This window comes from Phyllostomus hastatus, unplaced genomic scaffold (genome assembly GCF_019186645.2).
Source record: "Phyllostomus hastatus isolate PE091 unplaced genomic scaffold, TTU_PhHast_1.1 phas_scaffold_114, whole genome shotgun sequence".
NCBI lineage: Eukaryota > Metazoa > Chordata > Mammalia > Chiroptera > Phyllostomidae > Phyllostomus > Phyllostomus hastatus.
In genome coordinates this window covers 9,750,083-9,777,337 of record NW_025334006.1, presented here as the reverse complement: position 1 = coordinate 9,777,337, position 27,255 = coordinate 9,750,083, and the positions used below count along the sequence as shown (strand labels likewise).

The 27,255-nt window shown below is 40.0% G+C and overlaps 1 protein-coding gene, 1 long non-coding RNA gene and 1 other non-coding gene across 11 annotated transcripts in view; 2 read left to right on the top strand and 1 right to left on the bottom strand.

Moving 5' to 3' along the window:
- LOC123829670 overlaps positions 1–7,288 on the bottom strand; it is a 37,881-nt gene extending 30,593 nt beyond the window's left edge. Inside the window, exons 1-2 of the long non-coding RNA XR_006787644.1 lie at positions 6,803–7,288; positions 1,696–1,888 (exon numbers count right to left, since the gene is read on the bottom strand). This is a non-coding gene — a long non-coding RNA (uncharacterized LOC123829670). The remainder of the gene's footprint in view (positions 1–1,695; positions 1,889–6,802) is intronic.
- Positions 1–27,255, top strand: part of AHCYL2 (adenosylhomocysteinase like 2) — a 149,702-nt gene that overhangs the window by 91,559 nt on the left and 30,888 nt on the right. For 3 of the 9 annotated variants that reach the window (XM_045855553.1, XM_045855559.1, XM_045855558.1), the window contains 4 exons: positions 8,746–8,854; positions 16,948–17,091; positions 17,763–17,863; positions 25,940–26,042. In XM_045855553.1, the coding sequence (XP_045711509.1) occupies positions 8,746–8,854; positions 16,948–17,091; positions 17,763–17,863; positions 25,940–26,042 (457 nt within the window). Of the gene's footprint in view, positions 1–5,080; positions 5,201–5,287; positions 5,310–8,742; positions 8,855–16,947; positions 17,092–17,762; positions 17,864–25,939; positions 26,043–27,255 lie in introns of those variants that run through there. The other 6 variants (XM_045855551.1, XM_045855556.1, XM_045855555.1 and 3 more) reach the window with 4 other exon arrangements.
- LOC123829849 lies at positions 14,385–14,491 on the top strand. The gene has a single exon (XR_006787657.1). It is a non-coding gene; the product is annotated as a U6 spliceosomal RNA (small nuclear RNA).

The following is a 27,255-nucleotide window of genomic DNA, read 5'->3' as shown; positions in this document are numbered from 1 at the left end:
TTGTTTGGAGCGTCATCCTGTACACCAAAAGGTTGCAAGTTGGTCCCCAGTCAGGGTGCTTACCTGGGGTGCTGGTTTGGGTCCTGGCGGGGTGCATGTGGGAGGTGGCTGCTTGGTGTTTCTCTCTCACGCCAATGACTCTCTCCCCCACTCCTCCCTCCACTTCCTTTCTCTCTAATCAATGAACATATCTTCAGGTGAGGATTAAAAAAGAAAAGGGAAGTGTATTTAAAAATAAATGAAAAGAGCAACCATTCTTATGTTCCTAACTGTGGTTTCTTGTAGGTTTAGACTGATTTCTTACAGTCTGTGCCGTCTTGTGTTTTATACATACGTGGTTTATACATGTACGTACATACATGAAATTGCGGACTTAAATAAATAACCATCAATGCGATTGAATATATAGTAAGTCTAACAAAGGCCCGACTGAGGAGCCCATATTTCAACTCTCATCATTACAGCTATTGTTTATTCTTTTTCTTGGGTTATTGCTGTTGTTGTTTTTGAAAATTTTGTTTCAGAATCTTGAGCTGAGCTTTAAAATGTTTGATAGAAAGAAATCCTACCAATCCACAGGCTTATTTCAAATAATGTAGTGCTTTAGAATTCATGGAAAGGATTCATATAATAATTCTAGTTTGGTTTTTTAATCACCAGCTACTTGCTAATAACATGAAAGGGGAGCAAGAAATCTGGTTTTGTTGGGGAACAGGGAGGGACCACAGTAAGATACTGAGCTTTGGTTCTTCTCTAAAGGAGTGTTACAGAAGAATTCCACGGAACAGCAGTGTGTCAACTCAGACCAATGCAAGTTTTTATAGTAACTCTTAATCTTGTAACAGTCCTTACTGTCTTACCTGCTAAGTACATCTTTAAGAGGAGCTCCTGCTGAACTTTTTTTTACCCACTTGTCTTCTTTTTATGTTTGTGAACAAGGAAATTGTCCTAAAGGAGTTAGTGCGACTGTTACTTAAGGGATTTGACTTAGGACTTCCCAGCTTTTAGAAAACATTCTTTAAAGCACAGGTCTGCTCTGTTTTCAGCACAGTATCTCTCATTTGGTGATTTCTTGGTCATTCTCTCTCAAAAAACTAGAAAAATACCTTTGATCAGTAGGTTTGTTTTAAACAAAAACAATAAGAAAGAGTAGGGAGGGGCTTATCTTCAATGATTCAGTTTTTTCATCTGCTATATTTTCTTGCCAAAAGACTTAACCTCTTGAGGCTTTCTTTCACATACTGCATAAATCATTAGTTTCTGACCTGGTGTGGAAATGTTACATTAAGCTGCCACCAATGTCCACTTAGCCAGCAAAGTGAACCCCTGAACACCCTCTAGTGTGTTGCCTATAGATTTCCAGACCTCACCTGTGAAATGTTCAAGTACCTTTGAATCCCTGAGGGAAAACCCTGGAGCTAGCTCCCATATTGGGCAGAAATTTCAGTTTAAGAAAGCTTTAACAAATGTTGGACTCATTGTCCCAGTTTACATATCAATGTAATGAAACTTCCACCGAGAATATCCTAGCTTCCAAAAGAAATATAACAAGGCTCTCAGACCTTCTTTCAGGAGGAAAATTTAGCAGAGAAAGTGCATTTACAACACCTCCCTTTACATTAACCACCAAAAATGGACTTAATACCCCTCCAAGGACAGGACTCAAAAGACCAGACAGCAGCTGACAGTACTCACATCTCAGATTCCCAGCAGGGAAACAAGCCAGGACGAAGTTTGAAGAACCCCAGTCTTGAGGGTAGACCCTGAGGTTGACAAGGCGGACCTTCAGTTAAGTTCCATCAGTCACGGAAAACTTCTGCTGGAGCCTCTGCTACTCAGCTGTTTTCATGTGAAGGATTTTCTAAGGCTTGTTCAGGCGGTTTTACTGCTAAAAGGTTGAGGAACACATCCTTTAAAAAATTTTTCTTACCAATATGTTTTTACTTCCCCTGAGAAATCTTCAGTCCCTCTTAGTAGGTGAAATACCTCCCCTAATGTTGCTTGAAGATCAGCAGTGACCTTTTTTTTAAGATTCTACATTTTAATATTTCCTCCTCCCACCCAGGCTCTGTGCAGTACATGGTACTTTTCCGTAGGAAATCCATCTTGAGTACTCAGCCAGCTGGTTACCTGATCTTTTGGCAGAAAGTAATCCCTTTTATAGGTAAAGAATTTGTTTTAGCAGCTCATTTGGCTTGGAAGGGAGAGGTGTCTCTAAGAGTCCGTGAACCATATCTACCTGTAGGTGAGACAGACACCTTTAAGGTGTCCGGTATATAGTGGTAGAGAGAGCTTGGCTATAACTCTGGGTCAGGATTGACATTTAAACAGGATTGACATTTAAAGCAGAGACCCATTTGAAAACCCGATGAAAACTATGGGCCTCTCCCAGGAAAATATAAACACACAAAATGTTGCATTTTGGCCAGGGAAGGGAGCGGGGGGGTCTAGACAGCCATGGCTCTAGCTAAAGAACTTTTGACCTAAAAAAACTGAAAGGTTAATGTTTTATAATATTTATAATATTTTATACTGTGTGTTGTGTAGTCTTCACAACCCTCTCAGATACATTATTTTATTTCTGAGCACACATTTGAGAAAAGCAAAGTAGATGTTATTGTTCCCAATTTTCAAATGAGGATTATAGATGTTAAGTGCCGGAAATGTTAGGGAATGGAGATACAGATAGAGAGGATCTCTGGTCATCATCTTCGTGTATTTGAAAATGACTTGTTTTCTCTTGGCCTGATTGATCCTCTTTAGGTTAAATAGATCTTTTATCCTCCACACATGTTCTATTTTTCTTAAGGTATTAAACATCTATTTTGGTAGCTTTAAACTATGGAAATCAGACTTGGACCCAGTTGGTTATGAAGGTTCACTTCATTGTAATGTCGGACCTTTCAGGTGACCTTTTCTTTTCGGCCTTTGAATGTGCCTCCCTAGTGTAACCACTGATAGGATCAAATGGTTGGCTAAGGAGAGAGTCAGGAGAAGTAGGGCTGCTTTATTCAGGCTGGGAACCTGTGTTTGAGTGGCGGTTCTCAAAGTGTGGTCCCCAAACCAGCAGCATCAGCGTCACCTGGCAACTTGTTAGCAATGCAAGATCTTGGGCCCCACCCAGATTGACTAAATCAGAAACTTGGAGTGGGGCCCAGCAATGTGTTCTCATAGGGCTTCCAGGTGATTTTGAAGCACCTAAAGTTTGAGAACTATTTTGTTAGATAAACTCATTAAGTGGTAAGGCTTTTCCTGTCTGTAATAGTACCCTAAAATGTCTTGCGGTTGTGTTTTGTTTATATCTGCAGCACCCTTTGGTGCAGGTCTAGTGACTTAAGCCACTGGACCAAAGAATTCCTTCTCACCCAAGTGAGGAAAATGAGGAACCCCCTGAGAGTGTCTAGGGTGAACATCCTTGGTTATCACGAGCAGAAGCTTAGAGATTCAGCAAGCAAGCAGAAAAATATTGGTCTATCTTATTTCTTGAAATTCTGAGTAAGAGACCAGTATTGTCATGGGTGATGGTAAACATCGATAATTGAATTCAATTAATTTGTTTTAATTTCTGGTGGTGACATTGATTGGACAGAGTTGCCAATTAAAGGGCTGTTCCATTTAAATTCTTACATGATTAGCCATTTCAGAATTGTGATTTGATCAGAGCTCTACGATCATCTGGGATGATGTCATTTCTGAGACCCAATCTGATAAGAAAGTAAATGTAAGGACTAATTAAATTAAGAAAAATGAAGGAGGACTAATGCACCCAAGATTAGGACCAGGGGAGTTTTGGGCCTTCTGATGCGTATAGTTAGGTGTGGTACCATGGGGAGAGCGTCGGCCCTGACATAAACACAGGCTCCTGCCTGCTAGTCCCATCATTTACTTACTGTGAGACCTTAGGCAAATGGTTTGTTCTCCAAGAGCTGCACTTTCCTGATTTGTCAGATGGGGATAGTAATACCTATATTTTAAGATTCTTATGCTGATTAATAGAAACGGCAGACACAGGGCTGTGTGTAGACACTTAATAAATATTAGTTCTCTTCCCTTTATTCTGTCCTTCCAGAGACCTTTTTCTCTCAAAATAAAGATTATTCTAAAAAAAGAATCTACCATTTTATGTTCTTTCTTCTGCTCAAAAGCAGTCTCTCTCTTTCATCCTCTCTCTTTCTCTTTTTTTTTTTTTTTTAGGAAGAATTCAATCACATTGCTACCCTGTCTCTATAAATTACAGTTGAGTATAGATTTCCTACTCACTGGCCCCCTTTCAGAAATCACCAAATAAGTGATGTGATTCTTTGCCCTTTCATTTGACTCTGTTTGGTATGTAACAAGGTCATCATGATCCTGGGACTCTGAGGCAATTGAAAACTCCCCTTCGTAGTCTTACCTTCCACAAAACAGTTTTTTAAAAACTTTTTTGAAAGAACAAATACAGTCATTCAGCACCTAATCAGCAACAATCTTGAGATGGGACTAGAAATTGAATGTCAAAACCTATATAAAAGATACGCAATTAAGTGTATAGCACCAGTGTCCTGTCTGACTAACCCAAGGACACAGAGTGCATGGTACGGGCTGCCTGAGGGCTTTGCACCGTGTTTTTCCTTACCATCTTAATAAATTCCCTCATTGTTTTAATGGTCTGTGGTTCTTTTTTTTTTCTGATGAGACTAGGTTAACAAAAATCATCTGAAATGGAAAAGGAGGAGGTAAGGTTAAAAAGGAACCTAATTAACAAGGTAATTATAGCAGGCAAAAAAGGTCCCTGGTTATATAAGTACACTATTGTTATTCGTGTGCAAGTTGGGCCTTGTCAAGAGACTTGTTAAGGCTTAGAGGTCAGAGGGTCCACGTAATTAGGTGTTTAGGGAAAAAATAAAACAAGAGCAAAACAGCCGTCAGAATTAGGAATGGCTGATGAGCCACTAACAGAAATGCCTTATTAAACTGGGTCCAACTGCCGGAGGGGTTGTTGAGCAGCTTCAGGGAGTCCAGGGAAGGGTAGCACCCCACCCCCCAACCAAAAAAAAAAAAAAAGTGAACCAGAGCCAACAGAATTGCTGATGCAGAAAGTTTAAAGGCCTACACACAAGGGTCCCTGGACTGCAGAGGTGGCAGTAGGGCTGGTAATGTCACAATGCTGAGCAGCAAGAAGAAATACATTGTCAGTGGCAAGTCTGGGATTAAAGCCCAGGTGAGGCTAAGCTCTTGTTTACTGGTCTTGCTGCCGCGATAGCCATTGGTGTGAAAGGCCAGCCGCTTTTCCCCTCCTTTGCTGCTTTCATCCCTCCTTCTGGCATGAGGTGAGCTGCCCCTTTCCTAACAGTCTCTGTCCCTCCCTTGCCTCGATGCCTCTTGGAATTAGGCGGTTCTCTCTGAAATGAAAAAGCGGGGATTACCTTAAAGGACTCTTTGATTTCAGATCCCTAGGAAAATCAGGGGTAGAATCTACAGAAGTACCCCCACCAGGGTGAGTACACGTTACTGTGTTACTAGGTGAACTGTTGAGTGAGGAATGTAATAACATTTCATTATTGAGTGCAGGTGACCTACTTAAAACATGTGTTCTGGTTGTCAGTAAAAGATAAACATTTATTTCTCTGGAGAATTGTATAACATTCTACATAAGTGTTTAGTCTCTGTCGAATAGTCTTCTGTTCTAAAGAAACTTGAGTTCAATGTCTAACAAGTAATATTCAAAACCCTATGTCTCTGAGTGGAGAAAGCCTACATAGTCTTCTTTATGCCAAAAGATGGCCTACATTTGACCTGCATGCAAGGCATCACTGTAACTGGAGAAGACTGGAGAACAGAGCTCAGCTTGGGGAAACTGGTTTGAGATGATGATGATGATGATGATGATGATGAAGCTAGATAACTACATGGTTTCGAGTTATTGGGGAAAATGTATGTGAACCCACCCACCCCTGATCCTAGAGAAGTGGAGTGACTGGCCCCCTCTAGTGGTGTGTAGGTGGGAGGGGGGCCGTTAACATTCCTCAGGCAGAGTTGATCTGTTAACTCTATTTTTATATTACTCTTTTTGGCACTGCTAAAGTTAGTGACTCATTGTGACCTTTGGAAAGTCAATTAATATTCTTTTTCCTAGGTGGGCTTCTAAAAAAGAATAAAGACAAGTCATTGTCTTGAACAAAGTTGGTGAAATGGAAGCCGGAGTTTTGAGCTTGACTTCTATCCCCCACCTCCCTCTTCACACCCACCTTCTTCCCCTTCCCAACTCTTTTTGCCCTTAAGAATTTTTTTAACTTTAGACTGGGCTCACACTTACCATGTTTACTTAATATTCAGCCACGTACAGTGAAGACAGAATAGGCTAGTTCAGATTCATTTCAGAACATGATTGCCTACCACATGTCAGTCATTGGTGTCTAGAATATAAGGGTGAATAAGATATACAGTCCTTGCCTTTGTGGAGCTGTTAGCTTATACAGGACACAGGCAGATGGTCAGATTCAGTGTGAGAAGTGCTGTGATAGGAGATGGATATGGGAGTTCATGTATACCCCATAGGAGTGCATAGAAAGGGCACTTTTTCTTTTTTGGAACAAATTCTTACTTGAGCAAAATAATCAGTTTTGCCATTTTTCATTTTCCAAAGAGCTTCTAATCCAATGAATTTTTCTGCTGCTGAAAATAATTTACAGACTCTAAAGTACTACACAGGCTTTGTTGTTACAGCTCAGAAAATGCTATGAATTCCCCTAAAAGACGTGCTGAGCTAGTTCAGTTTGGCGTTGGTCCCTTTGTCTCAGTACTCAAGTGACTCAACACTTACCTCTCACTGCAGGAAATGAACATCAGTTACTGCTCTGTTCTCAGCGTGCTGTATCTGTGTTCTGCCCACCAGGGAACATCTATTTGTTTTGAAAGGTAGAATCAGTTGTCAGATCTTCGACACTTTCCGCCTCCCTGCCACCTTGGATCCAGAATAGTCTAAGCAATTATGCAAACATTCAATGGAGGCGGGGGACTGTATTTTGCCATGTTGATACACTCCCAAGTAGAGTGGGCACCCATGTTTTTGGCCTAAACTTTCAGGAAAAATTCTTTCATTTTAATTTTTTAATTCAATTATTTATTTATTTTTTTTTATGTTTAGATACTTGTTTTTTGCCCTGGCTGTTGTGGCTCAGTGGATTGAGTGCTGGCCTGTGAACCACAGGGTTGCCAGTTCGGTCAGAGTACATGCCTGGATTGCAGGTCGGGTCTTCAGTGCGGGGCACATGAGAGGGAACCACACACTGATGTTTCTCTCCCTCCTTTTCTCCCTCCATTCCTCTCTCTCTAAAAATAAATAAAATCTTTAAAAAAAAAAAGAATTTTAGCATTTATTTTTGAACATATGGTACAAGAAATTTTATGTAACAAATAATTACAAAACACAAAAACAGATACAAGGTACAAGAAATTTTATGTATACTGCCCATGTATAATGGGTGTCTTTATTTTTCCCTCAAAAATTTGGGCAAAAAAGTGCAAATTATACACAGCAAAATGTGGTATTTGTCAAAATGATATTAACTTTGGTAAAGTGTTTGTTATAAGTATCAGCTGGAACCTGCAACAGTAGGCGAAAGAGATCACAATGCAAGAAAGGCATCAAATAATTGTCCAAAATGCAATCTCAAGTATTGAGGTTTATACATATTCAGTCTATTCACTTATTCCTTCTACATCTGTTATAGTTAATAAATGATCAATCCTGTAGCTTTTAGGTTTTTTATACCAAACATTAAAAATAATTAATGTTTACTGTACTTACTAGTACTGAAAAGCTAAGTAATACATCTTTAAAAGTTATAGTTGCTACCTGCAAGAGCTGTGAGAACAGTGAACTGCAGGGGGCGGGAGTGGAGAAGTGGATTTATTGAATCTCCAGCCGTTTCACAGTTTACATACAGGCACACCTCAGAGATACTGCAGGTTGGTTTCCAGAGCACCACAATTTTATTGTGGTGGGTTGGAATCCTTTTAATTTTATTGTGGTGGTCTGGAATCCTTTTTCTGGTGGGGAGTCTCACCTTCAATTTGCAAAAACAAACAAAACACAAAAAAAATGCAACGTCTATGAAGTGCAATAGAACAAAGTAGGCCTGTACAATGTTGCATTTAACTCTCTCCAAAACTTGTGAGGTGTTTTTATCATGGCTGTATTTCTGAGAAAAATTAGGCTCACAGAGGCATCTCGACCAACACACAGAGCTCCTGAGTGGCACAGTCAGGATTCGAATGCGGTTCCGGGAAAGTTTCTGTCTGAATGGGGAGAGCATGTGTATTGTTTTCATTGTACTAACTAGACCATTTCCTGGGAATCTCAGAACCTGGAAGGCAAGTCACTTTACCCTTCTGTACCTTGCAGCTTTTCATCCGGATATATGAAGATTGGAATAGGTAGTCTCAAAAATTCTTTCCAGCTTTAGCTTCCAGTGAAACTATACAAAGGATTTCTGAATATGATTCAACTTTCTAAACATTAATTTTAACCAAAACATCGCATTCTCCTTATTTTTGTCACAGTTTTATTGTAAAAAGCATATAGTCATCAGAGAGTGGATCAGAGATTTAAATCTGATGGAAGGTGAAGAATGAAAAATCGTTCTTCTCTCCAGAATCTTAACATTCCAAATAGGGGCCGGTGCAGTCAGATCAGCTGCCTTGAATTGCTCTCAAAATGGAGGTTCCTTTCCTTTATATAACTGGAGTTCTTTTTCTTAGCAGATCCAGTTTGCTGACCAGAAGCAAGAATTCAACAAACGCCCCTCCAAAATTGGACGTCGCTCTCTGTCTCGTTCCATTTCTCAGTCATCTACTGACAGCTACAGCTCAGGTGAGTCCTGCACTTTGGTGGACCCGCCTGTGGAGGTATGACCAGTGGGCCCTCCTGTCTGCCCAAGGCTAATGAAGCACGGTCAAGCCTGTGCTTTGGAATAAACACTTTGCCTCCCGGTAGAAATTTAGACCAAGATTCTAGATGGATTTTTTGGATTCCTCTTGGAGATTCAGAGGCCTCTTCTACCAATAAAGGTAGAAGGTGGTGATTGAGGAAATTGAGTTCTGATTTATTCAGAGAGTGGGAGGGAGTATGTAGCTCATTTATGACCTTCCCTGAACAACATGTGTAAAGACTTGTGTCTTTTTCCATTCCTTGAAAATAAACGGGGTTTCCCATCCTTCTGTCTGGTACTTGCAAATTAAAGGGGAAACCTTAATTGCCCTAAGAAACATGAAAACATCGTAACTAAGGCAAAGAGGAGCCCTTTGCCTTCTCTTCTGAGCTGTGACATTGTATTGCTTGTTACTCCTTTCTTCCATTGCAGTGGCATTAATTCAAATATACGGGCTCAGGGGCTGTTACAATTTAATGCCAGATGAGCTATTACCGTGTGAAACCCCTTGAAGGCATTTGCCATTTGTGCAACAGCACCCAGTGTGTGTCAGATCTAATGTGGAGCTATTTTATTTTGCTCTCATGTCAGAATGTGATAGGAAGCTTAGTTGTCTCTTTGCACTATAAACAGTAATATTCATTAAAAATTTTTTAGCATGACCCAAAGTTTTATTTGTTCTTCACACAAGTAGGAAAGTAGTATCTGTTATGTAAACTTGAAGAATGCTTGTTTAGGAAACAATTTTAGGTTGGGTAGATTGTTATTTACATTGTTACATTTCTCTTTTGATTTTCTTCCCACAATTACTGAATGGTGTAAAGCACACGAGATAAGATCCCGTGCATTTTTGTCTAAAGATACTGACTGTCCTACCTATCTTATTCTGCTGAAATAACCAGTGTTGAAAACTCTAAGTGTAACCCTGGAAATTAAAATAATTTTGAAAATGTGAACTGTAAAACAGGATGTGGCATTTTAGACTGTGAGTTCGTGCATGTTATCTAAACTATGATACTAAATAATAATTGTTAAATTTTAAGTCCAGCTCAGTCCATTCCCTACACACTAGATCCACATTTCCAACTATGTCTGTGCAGGGAAGGCCAATGCCTGCCTGCTCAGTGAACCCCTGTGTGCAGGGAGGGTGCTCGACAAAGTATCTGTTTACCTAGAAGAGTGTGATTGACGTCCTTGGTTTCTAAGCAACACATAGTTGTCTGTCAGCTCCTCGGTGAGTGGCATTGACGGATGCTACTCTGGAATACCTGGACTTGAAAGTTGAACTATATGAAATTGCCATTTTTTATAGTAAAAAATTATCAACCATATATAGCCATTTAAGGATCCTAAGCTCAAAAGCATTGGAGTAGAAACATTCTGGAGTGGAAAATACCTTGAAGATCAGTTCCTCAGCTTCCCACTGGATGCTGGAATTGCCCTGACGGTGTCCCTGACAGATGGCGATCTGGTCTCTTTGGGAGCGTGTTCAATGATAGGGTAATCCTTGTTTTTTCTAGCTATATAGGTCCTGATAAACTCTTATACAATTCTTGGAATGTAAGATTTTTTTTAATTTAATTTAATTTTTTTATTTTATTTTTTGTTTTATTTTAATCATCGTTCAAGTACAGTTTTCTCCCTTTTACTCCCATTCCAGCCCGCCCACCCTTTTTTTTTTTTTAATTTTATTTTAATCATTGTTCAGGAATGTAAGATTTTACTTAAAAATTAAATCACTATTTTGGGGGCAACCGACTGTCCTGGTTATCTTCATGTGGATATATTCCAGATTAAGTTTCCCTTTAAAAATACTACGTTTATGAATATAATATTCCAGATATGATATGAACTAATCTACAGGAAGTGTTAGTGCCATAAACTCAGTGCTTTTAAAATGACTCCCAAGAATATGTTTGCTTCTTTGGCAGCTGTGTGTCACACGTACTGCTACCCCGTTTTATTTTTCAGTTTTGTTTTGTTTTTTTCCACATGAACAGTGTGGAGCCCTTTCAAGCAAACTCTGAATGGAGATGCCTACTGCCTTGAGTCTCAGAGTGGGAGTCAGGAGAGACCTAGTTTCCAGGCTTAGCTTCGTGTGTGATTGTTGTGTGATCCCAGAAAACTCTTGCAGTCTGTAAATCCATAACAGAGACAGTGGGAACATGTATGGAGTGACGCAGAAAATGCTCCAAACCCATTGAACGAAAAGCCAGGAATAACAGACTTGACTCACGACCTTCTAAATACAAGAAGACATGCAAATGCACGTCAGTAAGAACTTGGAACCCATTTTCATCATCCATTACAATTTAAGTGACGTAGAAACTAATATTACAGAGCCCCAAAGACTGACCTTTGGACTTCTTCCCTTCTCTGTTTATACTCTCTCCCCAAGTGACCTCATTCAGTCTCAGTTTTAAATACCACATAGTTCTGACATTTGATTCTCAAATTTTATCTCCATCTCAAATCTCTCCCGTACACACTAGATCTGCATATTCAACGTTCTGCTCAGTCCTTTCACTTGGGTGTTTTATAGGCGTCTCAAACCTCCCATGTCTTAAAAGCTCAGCTCCTGAGTTCCATCCTTGCTCCTCTTCAGCCTGTTCACAGCACGATAGCAAGATTCATTCTTCTAAAATAAGTCAGGCCAGGTCATATCACGTAGCTCGAAACCCTCCCGTGGCTTTCCAGTCTCTCTCTGAGTAAAGGCTAAAATTCTTACAACGGCCTGTGTATGGCCTTTATAGTGTAAAGGCCCTATGCCATCCAGCCTCCCGTGACACTTCTAATCACATCTCTCCTTTCCCCAGCCCCCTGCCTCCCCGAGGTGTCCGTTTCACTGCAGTCATACCAGCCTCCTCACTGCTGCCGCTGTTTGAAACTCGCCTGCTTTAAGACTATTGCACTTGCTATTCCCTGTATGTGGAATGCTCTAAGGCACCCTAGCCGGGCATCTGCCTCCAGCTCTCAACCAGTGATCACCTCTCAAAGAGGCCTGTCCTGGCTGCTCTTTTAAAATTATACAAACACCCCATCCAATGCTCCCATCAACTTTTTCTCCATAGCACTTATTATCATATAACATATATTTTTACTAATTTATTGTTGTCTTTTCTTTCCTGTCTTGAACATGAGACCCATGAGAACAGAGATTTTTGCCTGTTTCATACTGCTGTTTCCAGCACTTAGAACTTTATTTGACACATAAGAGGTGCTCTGTAAATAAATATTGGTGAAAGGTGCCCAGAGACTTTCTTATTATACTTTATACCCTTGTTGAGGTCTCTGACATATTCTGTGCATGTAAGCAGATAAAAACGAAGGTATTATGACATTACAAAATGTTTTCTTTGAGGAACTTCTACCAGCCTTTCTCAACAGCCAGTGTTCCTCATCTGAATCACAGAACACAGAAAAGAATTTGGAGACTGTTTTCTCAGTCCTTCAAAGGATGGGTCATACCAGTACCCTTGGAGATGCATAGGAGAGAAGTTAATTCATATATTCTGTGGATGCTTCAAGGCATTAGGGCTTAATGCTGGCAAACCTAATGCTGGTTGAAAAAGGCTGCATTAATGTCTAAAATTATTTTATAAAAAACAAGTTTCTGAAAACAACCTCATAAAAAATGAACAAAAGACTTGTATTCAAAGTCAGATCATTCTCAGTAATCCATTTCTGAAAAAGCTGTCTTTGCAGTCAGTTAATTATTTAAGGATAAGGAAGGAAGACTGAAGTCTCTGAGGTCATAATTGGTTGAAGTATTTTCACAGTTTTCCAAATAATAAAATTTTATTTGTATTTTGGTTGCTAACATAGCTTTTCACATGTTCCTAGAGTGTTAATTCATCAGTGACATCTGCTGCACTTTGACACACTGGCCCCTACTGTTATTTTCATTGCCAAGTGAATAGATTGGGCCCAAGAGGAATTGCCTGGCTTACACCAGTCGAATAGGACTGGTTCAGCCAGGAGTCTGACTGCTTCTCCTCATATTAATAACTCACAGCATCACAGCTGCTGGGAGGTAAGGCTTCCTCAAGCTCAAGCCACAGAACATATGTGCGCACATTCTGTGGGGTAGGTTGTAGATTAGTGAATCATCAAGTCATGTTTTGATTTTGGAATTTCATGAAACAAGACAACATCTCATGGTAACATATTACTTTATATTACTTTTCTACCCAGAAGTTGAACCTCTTTTGGTATTATCTCATTTATTCATAAGATTTTTCGGGTGGTAGTAGAGGAAAGGGAGAGAGAGGCTCTGTTAGACTCCCTGATTTACAGTTAGGTAAATTGAAAATTGGCCACTTAACTAATTAGAAGTGAAACAGAAGTTAAGGTCTCAGGCCCGTACTTCAGTAGGTTATTGCCTTGGTTGTAGATCATTAATTTTTCATTAAGTTATGACTCTGGGCTTCAGAGTGTGCTGCTAAGAACAAACACTTTTGTCCTGGCTGGTGTGGCTTAGTGGACTGAGTTCCAGCCTGCAAACCAAAAGGTTGCCGGTTCAATTCCAGTCTGGGTACAGGTGTGGGCTGCGGACCAGGTCCCCAGCTGGGGCCCTGCAAGGGCAACCAGTAAATGTATCTCTTGCACATTTATGTTTCTCTCCTTCTGTTTCTCCCTCCCTTCCCCTCTCTCTACAAATAAATAAATATGATCTAAAAAAAAATCCCACACACTTTAGAAACTTTTCAAGCATATGTATACATACATATGTGTTGGGTTTCTCTACATTTTCCTAGGAAAAATGTTTAATGATATCTCAACTATTTTCACGAATATGCTACTTTAAATATAGTGGCAGAAATGAGTATGGATTTAAAAAAATGACACAGTAGTTCAGGAATAATCTTTTCACTGTGTTTGCAGAAACAACCCTCTCGGTCTGGGTCTGTCAGGCATTTTGCATTCACATATTTTTACAATGTAGACAACTAATATTTTGGCTCTTACCTGATAACAGGTCTATATAAAGAACTCTTTGAAAAACAGATTCATTTTGGCTCAAATAAAAAATACATCAGCTGAACTAACTATAATAAGTTGACTGCTGTTAAGAAAATTAAATATTGGGTTGGTTTTTTTTTCTATTTTAGAATAGGAAAATGGTATAAATAATTTTTTCTTTGACTTGGGAGAAAACACAAGCCAAAAATTGGAGAAATTTGGGGGTTTGTCATCGTGTGTTGGTTTGTCTTCCCCTGACTTATCCTGAGATGCCGAAAGAGGTGGAGGAGAGGGGAGCCATTCTGGATGGAGTAAGGACTGCAGTCTCAGCCTTTTCAGTCACTGCCGGCCAACCCCCTGCGGCTTTGCCAGATTAATAAATGACAGAGGTAGAGAAAAAGAAACTGCTAAATAATATTGTATGTATGTCATTCCTTTCCCATTCAAAATGCTAATGCTGAATAAGAACCCTTAAAGAGGTCATGTATGGTATTGAATTAAAAACGTGCAGTGTTCACTTCAGCGGCACGCATGCTAAAACTGGAACGATACGGAGAAGATTAGCACGGCCCCTGCGTGAGGATGGCCTGCAAATTCATGAGGCATTCTGAATTTTGTTTTAAATATGCAAAAGCCATTAATAATTTCAGGTACCATTTATTGACTGCTTTACACCAAGCATTGCACTAAACACTTTACTTGAGTTATTGTATTTAATCTTCTTAACAACTTGACTTGGACAAGTCATGTCTGCCTATTATACAGTCTTCTTCATCGTACCTGTTACAACCATAAGGAAAGAGAAACTCCAAATGATTACTTTTGTAATTGGTTATTTCACGTCTGACTTACCGACTAGACTGAAAACTCCCCGAAGGTGAAGACAGACGGTATCTGCCCTGTATCCCCAGCTCTCGGAGCGTGTCTGGCCCGTAGCAGATGCGCAGTAAAAATGTGTTGAATTTTTGTGTGAATTTGAATGTGTGAATGACTGAATGCATGAGTGAACAACCCTATTAAATAGGTTATCACCTCCATTTTATTCACCTAGAAACAGAAACCGAGACATCAATCAAAGTCTGTCTGACTCCAGAACACAAAACCACTGTATTTAAATGGCCATTGGGGAACACAAAAGTCAGCATGTCTGTGGGACAGGGTTTGAACTTTCTGCATGTTCTGAATGTAAACACTTGCTTCAAAAGCAATTATCCTAAAAATTTGGATCAGGATTCGGGGAGGCTATTGTCGTCTTCTCTCCGGTGGTAGAAGCACGGTTTCCTCAGCCTCTTGCTCAGAAGCTGTTTCTGAGCATTGACTACTGAGATAGATGACTACCCAGGAAGTGGTTTCAGGGTTCTGTTTGCTAAAGGTACTTTGAGCTCTCACTCACCCTAGGAGGGAGAACCACAAACTTTCTGTAGGGATTAGCTCCTTTGAAGAGCTAATCTTTGGGGATTTATTAATTCTCTCACCTCCCCAGGTGACCCAAGTTCATTCTTGTTGCCTCGTGTTCGGACTTTGCCCTGGGGCTGTTTTCCAGCTCTGAGAGAGACCCTGAGGTCCCTGCTGCCCCAGCGTTTTGCAGTGCCATGCCTGATTACCCGGGCAAGGTCAGACTTGCCCTTTACAGCCCTCCCAGAGATAGACCCTTGGCTAAGAAATCCCAGAAATGTCTTAATTTTCTGGATATAGGTAGATCAGAGTACTGGAGACCTTAGGAGCTCTGGGATTTTACAGCCGTCTCTCCTTAAAAGTGATGGAAGTACTTGTCTCCCTGGGAAATATGTAATGCTTTGTAGACAGCACTTTATGTTTCCCAGGCTTCCTCTCCCAAAACCTTGCCAACTGTGTAGGAAGAAACTATCCACAGAAACTTAAATATAAATCAAGGAAGGAAATTGATTCAAATCGTCCGGCAAATGATCAGCGACTACAGAATTAAACGGAGACTAAACAGACCTCAGCTAAGCGTGGGAATAGCAGCAGCTGCTGCTGCCTACTAGCCACAATCAAAAGCCTTACCTTTCACCCCCTAGTGTATATTGCTAAAAGGATTTGTCATCAGCATTTTATTATACCAAACAAGGATTTATCACTTCTTTTGAGAGTCTAAACTGCCCAATGCAGGACCACAGGCCAGAAAGAAGGGAGAGCATGCTGAATCCTTCATTGTCAGGGTCTAATTGGTCTGCAGGCATAGTTCAGCCTCATCAGAGCCCTGTCTTAAAGAAGAAAGCTCTGTTATGTCCGACAAACACTTTCTGTGTGGTTCTTAATTACTTTCCCATGGGTTCCTTGTTTTCTAGATCTTATCTATTTAGCTATTGTACTAAAACACAAATTACATCAGGCATTTGAGCGGCAGACAGAGAAGGGTAGCTAGGGCCCCAGAAACCCCTAGGTTCATAACTGTGATCTTGCATTTAGAACTTTAACCTATTGCTACTGTGGTGTGAGCTCTCTCTTTGCATATTCAAGGACCTCTGAAAATAAAGCCAGCCCTAGATTCCAAGTTAATGCTCTCCAGGAAGAATGTCTTTGACAACTGCTCTCAGCTTCCTCTTTCTGATCTCTGGGTAGCACTTTCCACAGGAGCCATTGGGACAGCTCCACAGTGCCATATACCGTATTTTGCCATGTATAATGCACAGCCACATTTTTGGCCCAAACTTTCAGGGGAAAAATCTTTTGTTTTACTATTTTAATTCAATTTTTAATTTGTTTATATTTAGATGCTTGTTTTTTATAGTATAAAGGAATTTTAGCATTCATTTTTTTAACATATTGTGGTACAAGAAATTTTATGTAACCAATAATTACACAACAAAAGAACCAGATAAAAGGTATTTCAGGTACTGCCCATGTATATTATATTGCACACCCTTATTTTTTCCTCAAAAATTTGGGCAAAAAGTTGCACATTATGCACAGCAGAAATATGGTGGTGCTTACCAGATGTGTGAATGTGTATGGTGCTGGATGATCAGAATCATCCTCAGTTCACTCCATGGCTTGGAATTTTCAAGAAGGCCATTTTTCCTCCTGAGGGTTTTTTATTCTGTCATTCCAGCGGCTTCATATACAGATAGCTCTGATGATGAGACATCTCCCAGGGACAAGCAGCAAAAGAACTCTAAGGGAAGCAGTGACTTCTGTGTCAAGAACATCAAACAGGCAGAGTTTGGACGAAGAGAAATTGAAATTGCTGAACAAGGTAAAGAAAGCAAGCACCTTTCCTCTCAAACTGCCTGTGTCTTTACACAGATAATCCCTGGGATTACCGTGATTGGTTTAGAGTCTAGACCAATGATTCTCAACCCCTATCAGAGTCAGTGTCCCCTTGTTATGGAAAAATATTTTGCATGCCCCTGTATTATCCTGAAATGAAATTCAGATATATCTACAGATATATAGATACCTATATACCTAGACAGCTACATATAATTTTTTAAAATCAACAAATTTTTAACCGATGTAACATTTGTCCATGTTAATAGCTTTTCATGTCCTGGGACCTAGTAGCTTGTGAAATTACAGTGTGATGTGGGAGACTATAAAAAAAAATCTGAACTCAAGAAACACTGTGGGGAGGGAGTGGACTCTGGCAGGTCTGGAAGGAAGCCCTACACCAGGGTAAGGGGAGAGAGGGAGACTTAAGATAAAGCCGACTGGGATCTAGGGAATCAGCACACTGGAGCGCGTGACTCCGGGAGCCCCTTATAAAAGAAAACTCAGATTTAGTGTCTTAATCCCTTGAGAAACCTAATCTAACAGGGAACCTCATCAGGGGAAGGATCTTGCCTTAAGAGAGTAAGTTTTTCCCTTTATTCTTTCTTTTTCACCCCCTCCTCTCTAATATGCTGTGTATGTGTTGGGCCTTTTCAGAAATGCCGGCACTGATGGCTTTGAGGAAGAGAGCTCAAGGAGAAAAACCTTTGGCTGGAGCCAAAATTGTGGGCTGCACACACATTACTGCTCAGACTGCGGTAAGTCTTTTTCCTTTCTCCACAGCATCATAGTTAAGAATAGCCCCAGCCACTGAGTGCTTGCAATTTGCCAAGCACTAGGTTAAAAGCTTAACAAGTATTAGTGCACTGATCCTCATGATAAAGCAGGTAGTCCTAGTTCCTTCCAAACGAGGAAGTTGAGGCTCAGAGAGTTTAAGTTATTTATCCAAGGTAATAGAGCTAGTAAATCACAGAATCAAGCTGTAAACTTCAATATATCTGACTTCCATGCTTCTGCTTTCTCCACAATCCTACACTGCTTCCCCTTATCTTCACTTCCAGCATCATTTCTTCAGGTTACTCAGCGTTAGGCCGCTTTAAGCTGCAAATAAGAGGAAGCGTGAAGGCCAGCAGTCAGGCAGACTTCAGATTTCAGATGCAGGGGGCAGGGGGCGGGGGGGTGACAATTCATCCTCAGGCTGTCAGCAAGACAGTTACAGCTCTTCAAGCCATCACAAACTGACATGAAGAGGGAGAGGCACCATTTCTCCCCCTCTCCCAAGAACAAGAAACCTTTCCTGGAATTCCTCCAGGATACTCCATCCTGTGTCACTGAGCAGAACTGGATCAAGTGCCCCTGCCCCACCAGTCCTAGGACTGGGATTACCGTGATTGGTTTAGAGTCTAGACCAATGATTCTCACCCCTATCAGAGTTAGTGTCCCCTTGTTATAGAAAAATATTTTGCATGCCCCTGTATTATCTTGAAATGAAATTCAGATATATCTACAGATGTATAGATATCTATATACCTAGACAGCTACATATAATTTTTTTAAATCAACAAAATTTTAACTGAAATATGAAAGAAGAATAAAAGGAAAATAATTCATAATGTGTATTTCAATATATAAATGGGTGCAGGTAAAATAGAACAGTCATATTTGTACTTACTCAGCACTATTTTAATCAAAGTGCTATAAATGTAGGTAAATGAATCTGTTACTGGTTCTGGAGTATCACAACAGTATTGCCAAATTATATGATTTTTTGAAATTATCACCAACTTTTTGTAATTTCTGAATAATAAAAAATACGAGTTTTCATTTACACACAGTTGCCTCATTCTTGGGAAAACTACAAAACACTTTTTGTTAATGTGTAAAGTGGAATAAGGTTCTAAACACAGATAATTATAAATAGGTTTCTCCCTCTTACGAACTTTTTATTGGAACATTGGAAAATTTTACCAGATGCGGCACAGTTGCAAGTTACAAAACACTGTCCTGTACTTTCGAGTTGGCCCTCCCATTAAATGCCAGTAGCACTCCCTCTCAATTATCGGGGTAACCAGAAGTGCCCCCACAGCTTTCCAGAGTTCCTCTGTTGAGAACCACTGGCTTCGAGCCGCCATCCGAGATGTGATGGATGCTGAGTTGCCAACAATAATGAGACCGCTACGGGAAACTGGAGTAGTGAGAAACGGTCTGGAATCTTTTATGGGATTTGTAAGATCCAGGTCATTTTTATGACTAGATGAGCTTCCAAAACCTTGTCTTCTCAAGCACAACACTTACGAGGCCATGTTCCTCATTAAAAGCAGCGGAGGTTCCTCAAGACACAGCTGCTCTTATCATCTATACTGTGAGACTTTTCTGGGTTACATGTTCTCTGAGGGAAAGAGTACTTTGGCAGCCCCAAATTAATGTAATAAATTGAAAAGCTATCTCTTTTTGGAGCTACAGACTAATGAATTGAGGCAGAAACACTCTCGGAACCTTTTTTGGGCTTCCCCAGGCAGGGACATGAGACTTAAAATAGTAAGTGCTCCTCTACTGTCTCGTGCTGCTTCATTGTATCTCAGGTTCCTTTCTTCTCTTTCCTGGAGCAATCAAAGTCAGAGCAAGCAAAGCTAGTTTACCAATTTTAACATTATTTTAATGTATCCTCTCCATGTTTTTTTCTTTTTCCTTTAAAAAATTAATGACAGAGGAATTTTGCTTTGTTTCATTTTTAATCTCTATTTTATTTTTCTGATTATGAAAGCTGTCATGTTCATTTTATAATACTCAAACATCACCACAGTCTGTAATGTAGAAAGACAAAAGTCTCCTGTAATCCTGTGCTTCAGATAGAACTATTATAGTGAACAGTTTCCTATCCATGTTTCTAATAGACTTGGATCTACTTATGTTTTTAGGTATGTTTCATAGTTCCTTCTAAGCAGATTTCCTAGCTGCTTCTTGTAAACAGTAGTGATTCAAAGTCAGGTTCTAAGCTCTGTCCTCCTCTTTCTCCTGCCTGCCTTCACTCCTGCTTGCATGCACCCTAATAGCCAGCAGTCTTGACTCAGAGTTCTTTGAACTGTTTTTATATTCTATGACTTTTATAGTTAATTTATATTGCTTTGTAGTTAAGTCTGTGTATCATTTTTTTATTTGACAAATTCAGAATTCCTAGTTGTAGGAATTCAGAAATTCTTCAAGGTGAAAACTAAAATGAGATAAAAAAAATGGAATCAGATATTCAAAGGTAGCACAGACTAGAAATTTAGAAATATGAGTAGTTTTGCTATTAACTTACTGCGTGCCCTTGGACAAATTACATGAGAGGTTAGCCCACATTAGTGGAATTGTCTGCAAGTTTTGTTTTTTAAATTAGAGCACAATCTTTAATTAGAATTCTTACTTAGTATAAATTATGCTACATACAAACTTTTAAAAATGAAAATTAGCAATACTCAGAGTTAACCATCATCAGGAAATTTTAAAACAAGCTTTTTAACCAAAGCTTTATCATTGTTAAAATAGCTCTTAAAGCATTAGGGTGATATACCACCCTTTTAAAAATCCTACCTGCATCTTAGTTATTGAAATAAAAGAAGTCAGGGTCAAATCAGTAGATTAGTTTTTTAAATATTTTAAAATATATTTTATTGATTATGCTCTTACAGTTGTCCCATTTTCCCCCTTCATTCCCCTCCACCCTGCACACCCCCTCCCACCTACATTCCCCCCTTTAGTTTATGTCCATGAGTCATACATATAAGTTCTTTGGCTTCTACATTTCCTATTCTATTCTTACCCTCCCCCTGTCTATTTTCTACCTACCATCTATGCTACTTATTCTCTGTACCTTTTCCCCCTCTCTCCTCCTCCCACTCCCCTGTTGCTAACCCTCCATGGGATCTCCACTTCTGTGGTTCTGTTCCTGTTCTAGTTGTTTGCTTAGTTTGCTTTTGTTTTTGTTTTAGGTGTGGTTGTTAATAATTGTGAGTTTGCTGTCATTTTACTGTTCATATTTTTTATCTTTTCTTGTATAAATCCCTTTAACATTTCATAAAATAAGGGCTTGGTGATAATGAACTCCTTTAACTTGACCTTATCTGAGAAGCACTTTATCTGCCCTTCCATTCTAAATGAAAGCTTTGCTGGATAGAGCAATCTTGGATGGGGGTCCTTGCCTTTCATGACTTGGAATACTTCTTCCCAGCCCCTTCTTGCCTGCAAGATCTCTTTTGAGAAATCAGCTGACAGTCTTATGGGAACTCCTTTGTAGGTAACTGTCTCCTTTTCTCTTGCTGCTTCTAGGATTTTCTCCTTCATTTTAATCTCGAGTAATGTAATTATGACATGCCTTGGTGTGTTCCTCCTTGGGTCCAACTTCTTTGGGACTCTCTGAGCTTCCTGGACTTCCTGGAAGTCTATTTCCTTTGCCAGATAGGGGAAGTTTTTCTTTATTATTTGTTCAAATAAGTTTTCCACTTGTTCTCTTCCTCTTCTCCTTCTGGTACTCCTATAATTTACATGTTGGAATGTTTAAAGATGTCCTGGAGGTTCCTAAGCCTCTCCTCATTTTTTTGAATTCTTGTTTCTTCCTTTTTTACTGTTTGGTTGTTTGTTTCTTCCTGCTGTTCCACATGGTTGATTTGAGTCCCAGCTTCCTTCCCATCACTATTGGTTCCTTGTACATTTTCCTTTATTTCATTTAGCATAACCTTCATTTTTTCATATAATTTGTGACCAAATTCAACCAGTTCTGTGAGCATCCTGATTACCAGTGTTTTGAACTGTGCATCTGATAGGTTGGCTATCTGTTCATCACTTAGTTGTATTTTTTTGGAGCTTTGATCTGTTCTTTCATTTGGGCCATTTTTTTTTTTTTTGCCTCCATCTGCCTGTTACGTAGGAAGGGGTGGAGCCTTAGGTGTTTACCAGGGTGGGCAACCCACATTGTTGTGTTGTGATGCTGTATGTGGGGCAGGGGTCCCAGAGGGAACAATGGCACTTGCTCTGCTGTCTGCTGGATTTCAGTCCCTTCACCCACTTCCCACAAGCAAATTGGGCTCTTTTGGTGCTGATTCCCTTGTGGGTGGGTTTGTGTACGTTCTAGGACCCTGTGGGTCTCTCCAATGAACTCTCCTGTGAGGCTGGGAGCTTCTCCCGCTGCTGCGTCAACCCCCACAGGTATTTTCACGCAGTGATTTGAGGCTTTTATTTCTCTGTGCTGGAGCCCTGGGTTGCACAGTCTGTCCCGATCCCCAGTTGTTTCTCTGGCTTTATCTTCACGCAAATGTGGGACCGCCCAGTCCACAATCTGCCACCTCGCCAAGTCCGCCCTCTGCTGCCTTGCCGGAAGTCCTCTCTGCCTAGCTGCCCATCTCCGCCCCTCCTACCGGTCTGGATTAATGTGTTTTCTTTAACTCCTTGGTTGTCAGACTTCCATACAGTTCAATTTTCTGTCAGTTCTGGTTGGTTTTTGTTTTTAAATTGTTGTTGTCCTTCCTTTGGTTGTGCGAGGAGACAGTGTATATACCTATGCCTCCATCATGGCCAGATGTGTCTTAAAATATTTTTTAATTTGACACAAACATAGATTTATAGAAAAGTTACAAGTATGCTATGAATAACTTTTTTCTTAACCATTTAAAAGTTGCCAGCCTTATGCTCGCCCCACAAATAAACATTTAGTTTGTGTTTCTCTAAGGGCGTTCATCCTCCTATACAACCAGTGGAGCCACTGAAAGGTAGGAAATTAACATCGATTCATTATTATCATCTAATTCTCAGACTCCATTTGAGTTTCACAAGTTGTCCCAATAATACCCTTTATAACAAAGGATTCAGTTCATAGCTCTGTGTCTCATTTGTCATCTCTCTTCCATCTCTTTTAGTGCAAAACAGTCTATAGTTTTTTACTTTCATGACCTTGACACTTTGGAAGATTATAGACAAATTATTCTGTAAAATATCCTCGATTTGGACATTTGTGATGCTTCCTCATTATTAGATTCAGGCCATGCATCTTTGGTAGGAAGTGATGCTGCATTTTTAAAAATTTAATCTTATCAGATAACACATGATTTCAGTGTGTCCCAGCGATGTTCATTTCGATCCCTGATTACTCCAAGTGGTGTCTGGCGGACTTTTCCATTTTAAAAGGTATTTATCTCCCTTTGTAATTAATAAGTATTTTGTGAGGTAGTAATATGAAACTATGTAAATATCCAGTTTTTCATTAAACTTTCCGTTTATTTACTCATTTGTTTATGTGTATGGAATCATTGTTTCCTGTTTTGTTTAATAGGTTATAATCCATTACTGTCATTATTTATTACAATATGATGCTCAGATTGCTCCACTTTTGGCCAAAGGGGAGCCCCTTCAGTCTGGCTTCTGTGGCCTGTCTTCTGGCCTATCCCTTTCACTCCCTGAGCGTTCCTTGCTTTTGGTACAAGATGGTCTAAGCTCACCGTGTATGTTCTCTGCCCTAGCTCTGGAATCCCCCATTTCTACGAGGAGCCCTGGTGTTTTAGTGGATCTGTACACTAGGGTGATCTTTGCTATTAGGATGTCATTGTCCCTGGATCCTCCTTCATTAATTTCAGAAAACAATTGCCCATTAACTCTTATTATAGGCATATTTTGCCATTTTCTTCTTCTCCTTCTATGGATCCAATTACATGTATGTTAGACCATTTGATAATATCCCATAGATCTTGGATGCTGTCTTCTGATTTTTTTCCCCACTCTTTTTTTCTTTCTATATTTCAGTTTGGTGATTTCTGTTGATCTGATTCTGTCCTCAGATAATGCCTAGTCTGATGATAAACCTGATGAAAGAATTCTTAATCTCTGAAACCTTAAAGAAAATTTTTTCCCAACATTTATATTTGGCTTGTTTTTATCATTTCCATGTCTCTGCTGAAATTTTCTGTCTATTCATGGATATTGTCCATCTTTTTCTAGACCCTTTAACATAAACATAATAATCATAGTTAAAGTTCTTATCTAATTAAACATCTAGCTTGTCACTAAGTCTAATTCTCTTGAATACTTTATTTCTTGACAATTGGTTGGGGTTTTTTCCCCCCACTCATTTGTTTATCTTAAAATTTTGTATTGAACAGTAGTGTATTAGTTTCTGTTATGGTCTTGACTTGGGCTGGATTTCAGTTCTGTTGTTCTGCATTACAGGCTTTGAATTCCTCCAGCATGGGCTGCTACAACCTTATCATTGAGGTTACCACAGGGCTCTCCTCAGGTTTTTTTGTTTCATCCTCAGCTTTCAGCTGCTTCTGCACATACTTGCTGTTTGGCGGAGGCCTGAGGGGCTCTCTTCATGTGCATGCACCACCTGCAATAATAGACTTGTTTCCTGGAGCTAGGCTTATGGTGAGAACAAGGAGAGTTCTTGAATCTTCCGAACCAGCCTCAGTCTTAGGCAGCCATATTTTGCCTTGTATCTGTGGTAGGTCTTAAGCAGTAGATTTTTCTCCTACTCCTCCTGGTGTGGTAGTAGATCTTTACTTTGTATCATTGCAGGGTCTAGACCCAAGGAAGTTTCCTACTACTCCCCTAGGAGCAGAGAGGTTTTGCTTGATCCCTGGTGGCAGGCATGATTCCTGCTCCTCTTTCTACAGCTTAAAGCTTTTGCTTCCTATGAGAGAAGATTGTGGGGAAGTGCCCGGGTTTCATGCCTTTCTTTGAGCACAGCCAGTCAGCTCTCTGCCCCAAGTCTTCCCTGTGAGCACTGGGTGGAAGACCCTGGAAAAGAGTTTGATGTGAGTGTGAAATCTCTTTGTGCCTGGAGCTGCAAGGAATTCTACATGGACACACTTTTCCACACTCATTTACTAATTCATTACAGTTACAGCTCATTTTTTTCTTATCCTTATATATGGCAGCTACCTCTCCCTCCTGTGCTCTGGTAAAGATAAAACTACTTCCTTTCTCCTTAAAGAGATCTGTCACTCTGTGGAGTTCAGATCACTGGGTTGCTTTGTGACTCAAGCTTTTTGATAGATAGGCTCAAGAAAAATTATGGTTTCGTAGATCATCTGGCTTTTTTCCTTTTCTTTTTTAAATTTATTGATTTTATTCTTTTCAAAGATTTTATTTATTTATTTTTAGAGAGAGGGGAAGGGAAGGATAAAGAGAGGGAGAGAAACATCAATGTGTGGTTGCCTCTTGTGCACCCCCTACTTGGGACCTGGCTGACAAGCTAGGCATATGCCCTGACTGGGAGTCAAACCAGTGACCCTTTGGTTCGCAGACCAGTACGCAACCCACTGAGCCACACCATCCAGAGCTAATATATTGATTTTTTAAAGAGAGAAACATTGATTTGTTGTTCCACTTATTTATGCATTCATTGGTTGATTCTTGTATGCGCCCTAACCTGGGATTGAACCCACAACCTTGATGTATCAAGGTGACACTTGAACCAACTGAGCTACCCAGTCAGGGCCTTGGCTTTTTCTTGTTTGGGTGTGAGCTTCTATTTTTGGTCTTCTATGTCCTAAGAAGAGACAGAACCATAAGTTGGTGGTTTTTAAAAAATGTTTTAGCTCTGAAACCCTTGGTTAATTAAGTCTTATGGGGAGGCTCAATATGTTAAATGGGTAAACTCACAGAGCTCGGCTGGAGCCTTCCTCCATACCTACCCCAAACCCCTCCCTCTTATCAAAATACTAAAGAGTTTCTGCAAAGTACAATTTGACTATCTTTGACCCCAGCTATTCCTGATGTACTTTCTTGTCAAATATATAAACTTAATCTCCTTGACCAATTGTTTGGCTCAGGCTTGCTCACCTCCTGCTTTCTCTTGAACACAGGTGCTTATGGAAACTCTGGGTGCCCTGGGTGCACAGTGCCGATGGGCCGCCTGCAACATCTATTCCACTCTCAATGAAGTGGCTGCTGCTTTAGCAGAAAGTGGTAAGATCTTTGCTTGTTCTCTGTGTCTTTGGCTAAAGTAAGTCTCTGAAAAGTTCCATTGTCTCCTTACAAATCTTTAAGGAAGGCTGAAGTTAAAAGACCTTTCTTGGCAGAAATGGATCTCTATTTTTGATGTATTTGCTCTTTCTGGGCTTCTCTTGTTAAATCTGATCTAGGTAACTTTGTTACTTAGTTACCTGGTAAACTGAAATTCTCACCATTTCCCACCTACACTTTGATCTTTTCGTTTCATACAGAAGATAGTTACAGTCTCAAATATCTTCTTATGTCTAATAATCCTTTATTAGTTAATGCTTTGCCTTGACTTGCTGATATTAGAACACCAGTGAACACTACTCACTGTGTAAAGTAATATGGATTAGAAGAGAAAATGCCTCCGGCAGAGTTTTGCGGTCCTATTTGGTTTTTAGCAGTTTTGAACCCTGGTTTAACGTTTGGTGTTTCTGCTTCAGCAGTAAACAGGATTTGACCTGGAAGATTAATATTTCATCACAGTGGTCACAGACTCCTGAAGAAGGACAAAAAAAAAAGAGAGAAATTTGGACTTTGTCAGTTCTTTCTCTTCACTCCCTGGCAGCACAGCACAGATCAGAGAAGCAGACCCTGGCCCCAGAGCTCTCGAGACACGCCGCGGAAGCTCCGTGGTGCATGCTGGGCTCTCCTTTTGCTAACACGTTCAGCATTTCATTTGTTCTTTCATTTACAGTCACTTACCAAATTTTTATTAATGTGTAAAATACATATAGAAAAATACACAAATGCTAAACATATAACCCAATTAATTTACATACAGTCTTTTTTTTTCCCCAAATACTGACTATGCCTCCTACAAGGGAAATTAAGGAGACAATGAGACCATGTCTTTGTCCTCAGAATCTTATATTGCTCTTGAGAAAAGATAACATTTATAGATATATGTTATCTTTTCTTATATGTTCTATGTTATTATATAGATGATAATAATAATAATACAAGAACATCAATGATAAATGCCACAACAGATCGCAGACCCACAGTCAGCACTCAAACAAGGGGTTTAAAAAGTTCAGAGTCAGCCCTGGCTGGCGTAGCTCAGTGGATTGAGCGCGGGCTGCAAACCAAAGTGTCGCAGGTTCGATTCCCAGTCAGGGCACATGCCTGGGTTGCAGGCCATGACCCCCAGCAATCGCACATTGATGTTTCTCTCTTTCTC